The 13,236-nt window shown below is 32.4% G+C and overlaps 6 protein-coding genes across 6 annotated transcripts; 4 read left to right on the top strand and 2 right to left on the bottom strand.

Annotated features, from left to right (window-relative positions):
• Positions 1–756: 756 nt before the first annotated feature.
• Positions 757–3,537, top strand: PIF1 (DNA helicase PIF1; the record flags this gene model as incomplete). The annotated part of the gene is made up of 1 exon (XM_064859715.1): positions 757–3,537. The coding sequence occupies one exon, from the start codon at positions 757–759 to the stop codon at positions 3,535–3,537; it is 2,781 nt and encodes a 926-aa protein (XP_064713088.1).
• Positions 3,538–3,991: 454 nt separating this feature from the next.
• MFT1 (Mft1p) lies at positions 3,992–5,098 on the top strand (the record flags this gene model as incomplete). Its single annotated transcript, XM_064859714.1, has 1 exon — positions 3,992–5,098. The coding sequence occupies one exon, from the start codon at positions 3,992–3,994 to the stop codon at positions 5,096–5,098; it is 1,107 nt and encodes a 368-aa protein (XP_064713087.1).
• A 333-nt stretch (positions 5,099–5,431) lies between these two features.
• Positions 5,432–6,199, bottom strand: RPS1B (40S ribosomal protein eS1 RPS1B; the record flags this gene model as incomplete). The annotated part of the gene is made up of 1 exon (XM_064859713.1): positions 5,432–6,199. The coding sequence occupies one exon, from the start codon at positions 6,197–6,199 to the stop codon at positions 5,432–5,434; it is 768 nt and encodes a 255-aa protein (XP_064713086.1).
• Positions 6,200–7,658: 1,459 nt separating this feature from the next.
• TEM1 (Ras family GTPase TEM1) lies at positions 7,659–8,489 on the top strand (the record flags this gene model as incomplete). The annotated part of the gene is made up of 1 exon (XM_064859712.1): positions 7,659–8,489. The coding sequence occupies one exon, from the start codon at positions 7,659–7,661 to the stop codon at positions 8,487–8,489; it is 831 nt and encodes a 276-aa protein (XP_064713085.1).
• Positions 8,490–8,578: 89 nt separating this feature from the next.
• ORC1 (origin recognition complex subunit 1) lies at positions 8,579–11,278 on the bottom strand (the record flags this gene model as incomplete). Its single annotated transcript, XM_064859711.1, has 1 exon — positions 8,579–11,278. One exon carries the CDS (start codon positions 11,276–11,278, stop codon positions 8,579–8,581), a length of 2,700 nt encoding a protein of 899 aa, XP_064713084.1.
• Positions 11,279–11,734: 456 nt separating this feature from the next.
• SMA2 (Sma2p) lies at positions 11,735–12,976 on the top strand (the record flags this gene model as incomplete). Its single annotated transcript, XM_064859710.1, has 1 exon — positions 11,735–12,976. The coding sequence occupies one exon, from the start codon at positions 11,735–11,737 to the stop codon at positions 12,974–12,976; it is 1,242 nt and encodes a 413-aa protein (XP_064713083.1).
• Positions 12,977–13,236: the final 260 nt, after the last annotated feature.

The raw sequence follows: 13,236 nt of genomic DNA, 5'->3' as shown, positions 1-13,236 counted from the left end.
ATTATTGTTGAAATGAAGATTTCCCTCTAGTTTTTTCCACCTCTGCTAAATATAGAATGTTAACTTTGTCTCTTTGCTGTATTTATTTGAAGTAATACTGTGATCTATAAAGTAATACCATGTTTGAAGATCAATGACTATCGATGAGCTTATAATAAAGAAAGGACGCGTAAAGAAAAGTTTTCCTAGTCGCGTTCACAAAACTCGAAGATTTACAAAAAAAAAAAATTTAAAAGTTAACAAGTCCTAAATAGTAAAGTGAGGGTTTGCTCATTTATCTTAAAGAAGAAACAATGAATTCGATAAATTACGTGAGAAAAGGCAGATCAGTAGACAAAATAATGGTAAAGAGAAGAGAGAGCCAAGATCAAAAATTGAGATCCTTTTGAACTGGAATATACCACAGTAAAGCTCAAGTGGTGTTAATAGAATTACAACTGCTGTTATAAATACTCTTGATAATAACAGAAGACAAACGAAAGAATAGATATATCTTTGATAATAACAAATCTGGTTCGTTTCTGTATTCGGTAAATTGCTACATTTTCTCGAGGCTAAGATTTTACCAATAGATTCATATACCTATATTAATTAGCTACCATTTTCTTTATATAAGTAACTGTTTGTTTCTTATATTTCCTTTCTTCCTGTTCGTATTGTTGTTTTTTTATTATTCTGTGAATTCTAGTACCTCTCTCTCTTTATATATACATACATATATATATATATCAGTTGGATTAACCCAATGATATATGCATGAATTGTGGAAAGTGTTTGCAGAAAATATTGCGGATAAATAAAAATCTGAATATTCGCTTCAGTATTATAAATACGTCTCTATTGGTTGTTCCAGTCGGGAATACTTTTAAAATGCTACACAAGAGGACGCTTTATCAACTGGATACCCAATCCTTTGTTAAAAAAACTAAGTTATCAGCTCAGGATTTGAAGGAAATTCTCTCTGACTCAGACGGTGATTGGGAATTTACTATAGATAATGATCGATTGTTGGAGGAGAATAACAATAATGTTGAAATTTTATCTAAGAGGGCAAACAGATCAAAAAATGATAATAACCATAGTCAAACTATGAGTCGAATAAATGCTTCTTTGAATAAACCTATTTTGAATCAATTACCGACATTAAAATGGAATGAAGATAATTCATCAAAAGAAAATGAACGAAGAAAATCGCAGTCTATAAATTCAGAGTTTAATGTGTCGGATTATTCTTTGGATTCTGGTTCTCTATTGAAGCCAATTAATATAAGCGGTGAGGATTTTAGTAATAACAGCATATATGCAAATAGAGATGAGGGAGAGATAGACGAAGATTGTTTAGATACTGATGCTGATAACAAATATATTCTTGATACTATTCAAGCGAAAGATTTATCTATTGAAGATCTAGACAAAAGTTTAGAAAAGGCAATAATGAATAATAGTGAACAGGTTTCTGCGCGGACAACCACTGATACTACAAATCCAACTTATAATGATTCTTTCGAATCAATTGATCCTATCACAATAGATATTCCAGATACTATCGATGAACCTGATCTGAAAATTATGCATAATGAAAAAATGAGTGAATGGGGTGGTAAAATTTCTTTGCAAACGCAAGTGATGCCTTTTACTGATGTAGATAACATTGCTATCAAATTACCAGCAAACACAAAAATAAAAGTACCAATATTTTTATCCAAGGAACAAGAATCTGTTATTGAATTAGCTAAACAGGGTCACAATATTTTTTATACAGGGTCTGCAGGTACAGGCAAATCAGTTCTATTAAGAGAAATGATTAAAGTTCTAAAAAAAAAGTATGGATATGACCAAGTTGCTGTCACTGCTTCGACTGGACTAGCAGCCTGTAACATTGGTGGTGTTACAGTCCATTCTTTTGCAGGAATTGGTTTAGGACAAGGCACAGCAGAGCAACTATACAAAAAGGTGAGAAGATCAAAGAAACATGCGCGAAGATTAGAACATATTAGTGCTCTAGTCATTGATGAAATATCAATGTTGGATGGAGATTTATTAGATAAATTAGATTTTATTGCCCGAAAGCTTAGGAAAAATCCACGCCCTTTTGGTGGTATTCAAGTTATATTCTGTGGTGATTTTTTCCAATTACCACCAGTCTCCAAAGATCCAACAAATCCAACAAAATTTGCATTTGATTCTAATGCATGGAAATCTGGGATCAAATGCACAATAATGCTGCAAAAAGTGTTTAGACAACAAGGTGATACCCAATTTATAGATATGTTAAATAAAATGAGACTTGGAGAAATTGATGAAGAAACTGAAAAAGAATTTAAAAAATTAAATAGACCACTTCCTGATGATGATATTATTCCTGCAGAATTGTATAGTACTAGAAACGAAGTGGATAGAGCAAATTCAATTCGATTAAATAAATTGCCAGGGAAAGTGCATAATTTCAATGCTATTGATGGGGGCTCTTTAGATGATGTGGAATTAAAGGAGAAATTGCTGCAAAATTTTTTGGCACCAAAACATCTTGAATTAAAGATTGGTGCACAGGTTATGATGATTAAAAATGTAGATGCCACCTTGGTGAATGGGTCTTTAGGTAAAGTTATAGATTTTATTGATAGGGATACGTATATGTTTTATGAGACAATGAATAAAAACCCAGAGCTCAGTGTTGGACAATTAGAGACAATCAAGAAAGATCCGACAGTTTTGAAGGAAATGTATAATGAAGAGAACGAGTTAAATGGTGATGATGATGTTAAAGTGAGACAAAAATTAGTCAAGGAGTCCTACTGTAAATATGAACCAGAAGAATCTCATACACCTCTTAGTGAAACGATTTTTGATTTTTTAAAAGATCAGCAGTCCGATAATAAAGAATCAAGACAAAATATAAACCGTAAAAAAGCGTTATTAAGAGAATTGCATTCTAGTTCCAAACAAAGAAAATTACCATTAGTTAGATTTAAAACCTCCGATATGTCCACAAGAACTGTATTAGTAGAACCTGAAGACTGGGCTATTGAAGATGAAAATGGTAAACAATTGGTGTCTAGAGTACAGATTCCTCTATTGTTAGCTTGGTCGTTATCTATTCATAAATCACAGGGGCAGACTTTGCCTCGTGTGAAAGTTGACTTGAAAAAAGTCTTCGAAAAGGGACAAGCATATGTAGCTTTATCTCGTGCAGTCTCTAGAGAAGGATTACAAGTCTTGAATTTTAACAAAATGAGAGTTGGTGCCCATGAGAGAGTAATTGAGTTCTATAAAACATTAATGTCAGCAGAGAATGCTATTCGGGAGTTAAATAATAAACATGAAGGCGAAAGTGGTCAAAACGGGAGTGTGACTAATGGAAGACTCACTTTTCAACACAAATTAGAGTATGCACCACCTTTACAACATATTTTAAATCGTAAGAGGTCCAATGTAGGTCGAGCCAGTAGAAGTAGTAGCATGAATAGTAGTCCTGTAAAAAGTTCAGAAAGCATTACTGACATGCTAATAAGAGAAAGAGATAAAAAGAAAAATTAAGTAAGGTTAACATAAAAATTATCTGTATACACACATACACACACACATGTATATATATATATATACTTAAATTTGCATTTATACGCCAGCATCCATATACTGATACGAGAATTAAATTATTTATATAATCAATCTTAACAATAAATGTCAGAGCTGATATTTTGATCAAAAAGTAGAATAGTGTATTACTTAATTTCCAATCGGTGGTATTAGAGCGCTTCTATTTAAACGGCACTATCATTCTTTTTTTTTTTACAGATTATTCTTAAAAGGATCTTTAAAAATATTTGTATGAAGATATTACAAATGTTATTTTTAAACATAGCTGAGACTGTGAGAACTATGTATTAGATTTTTGCGTAGTGAAATACAAACATTATTACAATGTTGTGAAGAAAAAAGAGTAAGGAATTATAATCCCAGAATTTATAGATAGCTTTAAAAGTTTATACAAATGAGCCCAGTGGACATATCTACAAAACAAGTTAAAGCTAAGGTACTTTATAGTGAACTTGATGTACCATTTAATAAATATTTAGACGTGCTAAGTAAGGTTACACGTTTGACCCACAAGATTCTTAATGGTACTCTAGATAAGAATAATGAGGAAGATATAAATTTATTTAATGTTCAAACTATTGATGAAATGCTTGATACATCACAACTAAGATACTTGGCATTGCAAAATTCTATTGAAAGTAAGAAAGTTGCATATGAGAATTGGGTACATCATAATCAAGTGTTGTTGAATACATTAGATGATAGATCTCATGACATTTTAACAGATTTGAAGAAATGTAGAGATCAACTGAACCACAGACTAGATAGAATTACCAAGATGTATAAAAACATTGACATGATCAACAAAGAAATTGAGTCATTAAACGATGGTAGAACCAGTATTAGTATTAGTAGAGAGCAATGGGAGTCACAATTAGGTCAACCGTTAACTGACCTTTTGATTAAAAACAATTATTTAAGAAAGGATGCTATGCAGAAAACTATTGTTGAGGATGTAAATAAAATTAAGTATCGTACTATTGATGATTTTAGTGTAGGACCACAGGAAGCTGAGCAAGTCAACAGAACAATGAAAGATGATATAATAAAATTAAACAAAGAGTTGAATCAATATAAAGATCAGTGGTTAAAAGATGCAGAAATATTTACAAAAATAACTGATTTATTCCAGGAAGAACTTAAGAAAAGGCAACTTACTATTAATCAAAATAACGAAGATAGTGATGTTGATATGGACGTAGATGTTGAAGACGAAGATGAAGATGATGTTATGGATATAAATGATGGAGAAGTACCAGATGTGGAAGCAGGCGAGTTTGAGGTTTATTCAGATGGATATTCAGATGATGTTGGCTTAGAAGAACAAATTAGGCAAGGTGATGAATTGGAGGAGTCAAATGAGTATAGCGGATCAGAATCAGAACATGATGAGGTACAAGAAAGAAATAAAGAAGAGATTGATGAGCTTGAGGGCACATCTGAAATACAGGTACCTCAAGAAAATATTGACAAAGAATTGGACTCCAATATGGATATATAAAGTTGATAATAATATGTATTAAAAACTTATGTACTATTCAAATAGCAAGCATGTACCATTTACTGTCAAAAATAATGGGTATGTCATCAAAAGAAACAATGACAGAATCCACCAGCATGTTAGAGGAAATATCCATAAATATGCTTATATAGGTAACTCCTTTAAACACTTGTCAGCGTAACTAACAACATTTAAGAACAAAAAAATATACAGAAACAATTACATTATATAATAGATAGTTTTATTTTCTTGTTTAAATTATTAATAGTGTATGTATATGATGTAGGTGTATATATCTAGTAAAATATAAATAACTAATCATACATTATTTTTTTAAACAGTTTCTAAGATTTCATCCTTGAAACCGGAAACCTTCTTACCCTTTTCTTCAGTAGAACCTTCACCGTGTAAAGCCATCAAAGCACCTAAGTCGAATTTTGGTTGTTTCAATAATTTGACCTTTCTGATGTGGACGTTTTGTAATGGGAAGATGTCTTTGGTAGCGTTTTCAATTTCCTTGTTAATGACTTCTGGAATCAACTTGGAGGTAAATTGAGCTAAAGTAGAGTTTTGAACTTCTCTGGTTAAGATTTCAGAGATGACCTTTCTGATGGCTCTAATGTGAGAGGATTGAGCGTAAGCGGTTCTCTTGACTTGGTTAGCTTGCTTTCTGGTGAAGGCAATGGCGAAGACTCTTAAGACGTAGTCGTCGGAAGTCTTAACGGTGACATTGGCTTCAATTAAAGTTTGCCACTTTCTAACCATGGATCTAACTTTGTCAGTGGTGAAATCAAGACCGTGGAAATTGGTTAATAAATTCTTACCTTGAACTTCATCAACTCTTAATTTAACTTTTCTGAAGGAGTGGTCTTCAGAACCTTGTAAATCAGCTAAACAAACTTCAACAACTCTACCTTTTAAGGCGTCAGCAGCGTTCTTTAAACCAGTGGACTTGTTAACTAAGGTCTTACCAACGTTTCTGTTTTCAAAAGTGGTTGGGGCCTTGATGTCGTACCATTCCTTTCTGGCGAATGGGTCAACAACCTTCTTCTTTAGACCTTTCTTACCCTTGGATAGTCTCTTATTCTTACCAACAGCCATTCTGAGTCAGTTTAGTATTTGATTTCGGTTTTCTTAAAACTGAAGGGAACTCTCTCACCAAATAGTCCAAGTTCAAATACCACAGCAGTACTTTTAATAAAGGCTACTTCTGTAACAGGTCTCAATATACACTTTTACCCGTTTCGAAATAAGAAACCTGTAGATGAGATTGAATAGTATTGCTACTATCCAAAGGACAGCACATATCATTCTGACTTCCAATTTCTTACTATCCTATTATTGAGGTTGGAGTTTGGACTTTCCAAAGAAGTTCAGGAGGGTGTTTCCTCCTTGTTGGTTTGGCTCATTGTATCCCTTGGTGGAGTTGAAGATTGTAAGATGTTCTTACTTGCAGTCTGTCTGTCTGCCTGTCTGCCTGGGAAGAAGGATAATTTTGGCACCTGCCCTCCAGCTCTCCAGTTGAAATGGATACTCGCTAATTTCTTGCTGGTAGTGAGAAAGGGTGGCTGTCATGGAGGGAAATCAGGACCACTGTCTCTCTCCCTTACAACTACATCTGGTTTGGGGCCTAGAGTTCAGAGGGAACTGTGGGCAGGCTAGGGGGGGATGGGGTCTCTCTAGAAGGGAATATCCGTACCAATGTCTTGTGAAACAGTTAGAGGGGAAACTATGAGTGTCCGTACAGCTGGGTCATGGACTTTTCCGTTGATTATCTTTCCTCCCCCCCCTCTCAGGGTCTAGAAAGGAAAAGTCACTAAGAAGTTCCTCGTCCATAGTCTTCCTTTCCTTCTCCGCTCTAAGTCTCTTTCTTGTAAAACCAAAAAAAAAAAAAAAGAAATTGAAACTTTCTCCTAGTAGCTGTCCTTCAGGATCATCAATTTCCGATATAAAAATCCCGAATTTTGACTAAAGGTGTCATATTTGTTTCCCCTTCTGTTTCTTTAACCTAATTAGGAAATACTAAAAAACTTGTTTGTTTAGATAGAAAATTAATTAATAACATCCGTACCTCCGTGCACAGTCTTGTAGTGTTGTATTTTTTGGTGTTTTTTTTTCTGTATGTTTTCTGTATTGCTCTTTTAGGAAAATTAATTGATTGTTGCAAGAAAAGGGGAAAACTAAAGAAGAAAAATAAATACATAATAGGAAAATATATGTAAAAAAATCATAAAGACAATTTGTAGAGAGATCCTAATTGAAACTGTTCGAGAAATTTGATATTGAGAGTAATGAGGAGGGAGCAGTTTCTGTAATATAGAAGGGCTAGAGTGAAAAAAAAAAAAAAATAATATATATCAAAGATAACACGCTGATAGGCACAACAATTAATTCGTTTCTGCAATTAGCTAGATTTATCCTAACAATTGTTTTCTGGACCATTTTTATCTGGGTTCTTTAATCGCCATCTGTTATAAGTGTTTTTGTCAGTCATTTTCTAAGCTGCTGCAATTTGTAGTTTTTCTTATTGAGCTTTCCATCGAATAGATCAGGTAGAATAATGTCTCCATCCACTAGAAACAATGTAAGTCGTCATGATCCAATTCCAGATGTGAAAAATCAAATTGATATTCAGATTGGTTTAGTGGGGGACGCACAAGTAGGGAAAACGTCATTAATGGTAAAATATGTGCAGAATATATTTGATAATGAATATACTCAAACGTTGGGTGTAAATTTTCTGAAAAAGAAAATTAAATTAAAGCAAACAGAGATAGTATTTTCTTTGATGGATCTTGGTGGGCAAAGTGAGTTTATCAACATGCTACCACTTGCTGCTGTCGGGTCTTCCGTGATAATTTTTCTTTTTGATTTAACTAGACCAAAGACATTAAAATCTATAAAGGACTGGTATAGGCAATCTAAAGGGTTGAATGATTTGGCTATACCCATCTTGGTAGGTACCAAGTTTGATTTGTTTTATACTATGGACATGAAATATCAAAAAGACATATCTTTAGTAGCAATGGAATATTCACAAGCAATGGACGCTCCATTGATTTTTTGTTCAACAGCACGATCAATTCATATTCAAAAAATTTTCAAAATTGCATTAGCTAAAATATTTAATTTAACATTGACTATAGATGAGATAAAAACACCAGGAGATCCATTATTGATTTATAGTGAAAGAGCAAATGACACTACTTTAACTAGAAATAACAGTCACACAAATAATTCTTCCTCAGATACTGCAAACCTCCGAAGAAAGACTAGCCGCAATTATAACAGTCATAACAGGAATGGCGCTAACTATAATAATATTAATAATGCACCTCTTTCAGCATCACCGGTCCCCATAAGGACCTCATATAATCATCATCATCCTTGATAAAGTATCATGTCCTATAAATTTATAAATTATATGCATTTATATATATATGTATGCTGGGAAGAAAAATTAATACCAAAGCAAAAGGTTTATAGATTCTTTAAAGTTTCATCTTGATATAATGTATTTTTGATATCCTCAGTGGGGATATTTAATTTAACACATGAAAATCTTTCATTTCTCATAGTCTGTTTGATTACTAGTCCAGCTTCAATTAATTCATTCAATAAATATTCCCATGATATCATTCTTAATTGTTCATAATGGTCAGGTATTCCTCTATCAAAGAGCATATCTTGTAAATTAATAATTAGCTTATTATTACCGTTTACCTCAATTAAATTTTTGATTTCATCAATTATATCACCCAATGTTTGTTCTTGTAAACCTGTTTTTTTAATTAAATTTAGGAAGGCAAACAAAAATAATTTACTTGTAAATGACAATTCTGTAATATACTTAACAGAGTAGGGATTAATTGTTTCACTTAAAGCCTTCATCACATGGTTAATATGGACGGTTTGGATTTCATCAGTATCTTCACTTGTTCCTTCATCATCATCATCATCTTGTTCATTATCCTCATTCTTTTTCTTTCTATTGGTACTATCATAGCCATAACCATGTTTGTTCATATAGTACTGTTCTGCAATTTCAGCAGCTCTTTTACAAACCTTTAAAGCTCTTCTTGCATCACCACTCACACTAGCAACTTTTCTTGATGCAATTTCAATGGCGTCTTGACTCATACGCAATTGAACTCTTTTCATTCCTGAAGGTATTTTACTCTCTGCTTTACCTTCATTATTTGTATTACTGTCTTCTTCTTCATTATTGGTTACTAAAAATGCACTCCCTGTTTTGATGTCAACATAAAAGTAGGAATTATTTAATCCTTTCAATCTGAAGTCAATAATAGTTTTTAATTCTTCATGTGTATAACCACTAAACATAATTCTTGTAAACCCAATTCGAGATGATATTTTGTTACCTAATTGACGTTCTGGTAGATTCATTGTGTTTGCTATAGCGATTACAATTAATTTAGCATTTTCATACGTAGTCCAATTGAAGAAATTGTACATGATATCTTGACCTTTAGTTACTAATGCATCTAATTCATCCAATAATACAATCATTGTTCTCTTTTTCTCTTGTGGTACTTTATTGAAATAAAATTCTAATGATTCCATTGCAGCACCCCAAGTTAGACTTTCACCTGAGATTCGTTTCCATAACACCTCGTAACTATCAGTAGGTTTTACCATCTTTAACCCATTGATTTCTACATATGAAAAGGGAGGTAATTCATCATTAACAGCAGACTTTGATATTTCTCTCATGACCTCACGTACTGTTAGAGTTTTCCCTACACCTGGTGTTCCAGCAATATAGACAGTGGTTGCAGAACCCAACTCTATAGCACTATATACACTTAAGTATATCGATGCAAATTCATTTTCTCTACCAGGTATAATATCATCAAAATCTTTTGATTGCATAATCATTTCTTTACCATGGGATGAATATAATTGTTTCTTAACTTTAGAAAAGATAGTTTCAACAATTTCATGTTGTTTCTTTGTTTCTAACTTAGATTCCAATAAATTATAAATATCTTCTTGGGATTGTTGGTAAAATCCAGGTGTGCTATTAAGATTAGGAATATCATCAATAGAATTGTATTTTTTTGAAAATGGCGTATATTTCTTTTTAGCTCTAACTACGTTTTTCTTTGTGAATTTTTTGATGAAAAATTCAGTTTGAATCTTTTTTAGTTTTTTGGTCTTTCTAATATATTTAGATCTGGTATTTAAAGTTTTGGGACGCCCTCTTTTGCGGATAATGTTTGAAGGTTTTTCATTGTCGATTGCTTCTTCCATAGAGCCATCTTCAGATTCTTCTTCTATAGAATCTTCGTCTTCGTCACTGTCTTCCTCTTCGGAGCTGAAATGGTCGATACTTGTGTTACTTTCATTATCTTTAAACTCTTCAGAGGAAGAAATATCGTTATCTACATCTGATTCTGATTCTGATTCTGATGAGGAAGATATTGATAATTCTATGTTATATCTCTTTGTAATTTTTTTGGATTCGGCTGGTGACAATTTCTGTTTAGTTGAATTATCATGTTTTGATTCCGTAGGAAATAAAATATTCTTGAAATGTTCTTCAATGGCTTTAAAAGACATATCCTGGATACATATTGTTTCTTTATTGTAGTCTAAGGTAGCATATTTAATAAAATTAGCATCACATAAATATCTACAGACAAGATCTGTCTCTGGATCTTTCACTAAGCCTTTATCTTGAACTATATTTATTTTAGAGACAAAATTTGATAATAATATCTCCGAGGGCTCCAAAGTTAGAAATAGTTCATCTTGACCAACTTCATCTTCAAACATTCTAGAATAAAATTCTGATGTCTCATTCAATTCTAAAACTTTTGGGTTCATATCTCTGTAAAAAGTATATGGATCTATTTTATTTCTTTTCACAAACTCAAAAACCCATATCTCTAACACATTGTTCAGTGTATTTAGTTTAATATCTGATATAAAACGGAATAAAAAAGCATCTGGAGCTTTTTTGGAAGGCTTGGCGTTTCGTACTTTAACACTATCCCCACGAGTTAGTCGCAACCCATCCGAGCATCTTTCTATAACTATCCTCTCTATCCTTTGGTCTCTACGTGACCTGCTTCTTTTCCCATCTTCGATAATATTGCCATTTTGATCCGTTATAAGGATTTTCCATCCTTCCATATCTTTCAACTTTTCAGCCATTTTTTAGTTATATTCTTTGATCCTATTTCCTTTTAAATAAAAAATTCCTTATATTCCTTATTAAAGAATTAAAAAGGGTCTTTTTATACATCAATTATTTTGTGGTTTTGTGATTGATTGTCTTGCAGTATTCATGGTTTGTAATTTATGTGTATTGATGATTTATTTGTTTATTTGTCTATTTCTTTTTCGTTTTCTTTTTTGTTTTTTTCAATTTTCATTATCTGATTTTTTAGTACGTGTTTTCTAATAATAAAATGTCAGCGTCACAAATTCACTGGGCTTTAAAAGCAAGAGAGATACATACTCTAAATGGCAGCAGTAGCATGTACCGACATAGAGTTAGAGAGGTGGGTTGTTAGTTGGTTGGTTGATCTATTAATGATTTATAATTCGCCAAAAAAACTATTGGGAAAAATTTGCATATAATTTCATTACATATTCAGAGATAAAAGAATGTTGGGTTTAAAACGATTAATACTTTGGAGTATAGTACTGATACTCGCAATAACACAGATTTTATTATATATTCCAACGTTCACATGTACAGGGAATTTGAACTTGCCTCTTTGTACACCACAATTTGTATTTTCTTCGATGGATGACTCATCGTTAGGAAAGGAATTAATTGATGCAGCAAGAGAGTTTCTTCGATTATTATCATTCTTGACTATAGATATGGGCTGGAAATCGAATGACGCTATAAAATTCAATAATTCTTATGGAAACAATGACGTTTATTCAAAAGAATGCTTGGTTGACACATTCTACCGGGGGAGTTCCTTTAAAGTAAATTATCATGGTTATTGTAAACTCAGAAAATATAAACACATGACAAAAAAAGTGTGTTATTCCAATGAAAATAATGGCATGGATATAATGACAGTTCTGATGAGAGATATAGGTATCCAATTCGGTGAACTATCATTATTAGATAAGAACAGTAGTGTAAAATTGGGTAACTCCGTTGTTTACACTTATAAAATAGTTACTAGGTCTTTGTTCCATTTTATTAATAATGATCGAAGGGAAGGCAACATTTTTACGAAAACAATTTTGGGAAGGCAGTCTCCAATTAAAACAACAGTTCAAAATTTTAAAGATACGAGTAGAAGTGGAGGCGGCAGTAGTAAGAAAAAAAAAGGTCTTACTAACTTTGAAAAAATTATTATCATTGCAAGATTATTTACTCTTTTCAATGAAGGTATTAGAATAATATTATTTATTGAAATGGGTATGGCTTGTGTTTGTTTTTTTTCTACCCTCATTTCTCTATGGTTATTGATCAAATCAACAAAAAAAAAAGTAAGTATAATCACCTTTCTAATTGCACTTACGTATGCATTACTAGCAACGACAACCTTTTTGAATTCAGTTATATTACAAATCATATTAAGAACATTGTCTCCCATTGTAGATGACTATGATAATATTCTTCCAACTCTTGATGACGATTGGGGGTTTATACGGGTTAGTGTTGGTAGTGGGTTTATTTTTGGATGTGTGAGATATTGTATCCAAATACTATTCTGTATTGCCACCACAATAATTGTATGTCTCCAGAAAAGACAATCAAATGGATCTGAATCAAAACAATGTGATGAAAGTAAGCTTTTCAATGAAATTCTACCGCCTATTCAAGCCGAGCCTTCCATTGATCATCATTGTACACATAATCACTGGTGTGATCATACGTAACTTCAATCTTGAGAGAAGGTAGTATGTAACAAACCATATCCATGTAAAAATACATTTTTCATATAACGACATACTCTGACAAACACTACTCAAGGTGACACTTTTTTTTCTTTTGCTTTTGTTTTGTTGAAATTTGAGATTGCTTTCAATTTTGGTAGTTAAGAAAAATTCGATAAAAATAGGACTACTAGAAAAGAAAACGTTTTGAATAAGATTCTGGTGAAATATGGACTGTTAAGTTATACATAAACATATGTATC

This window comes from Arxiozyma heterogenica, assembly GCF_036370985.1.
Source record: "Arxiozyma heterogenica strain weizmannii chromosome Unknown scaffold_27, whole genome shotgun sequence".
Lineage (NCBI taxonomy): Eukaryota > Fungi > Ascomycota > Saccharomycetes > Saccharomycetales > Saccharomycetaceae > Arxiozyma > Arxiozyma heterogenica.
Note: the sequence above shows the minus strand (reverse complement) of the source record. Positions and strands in the feature narration are given on the sequence as shown.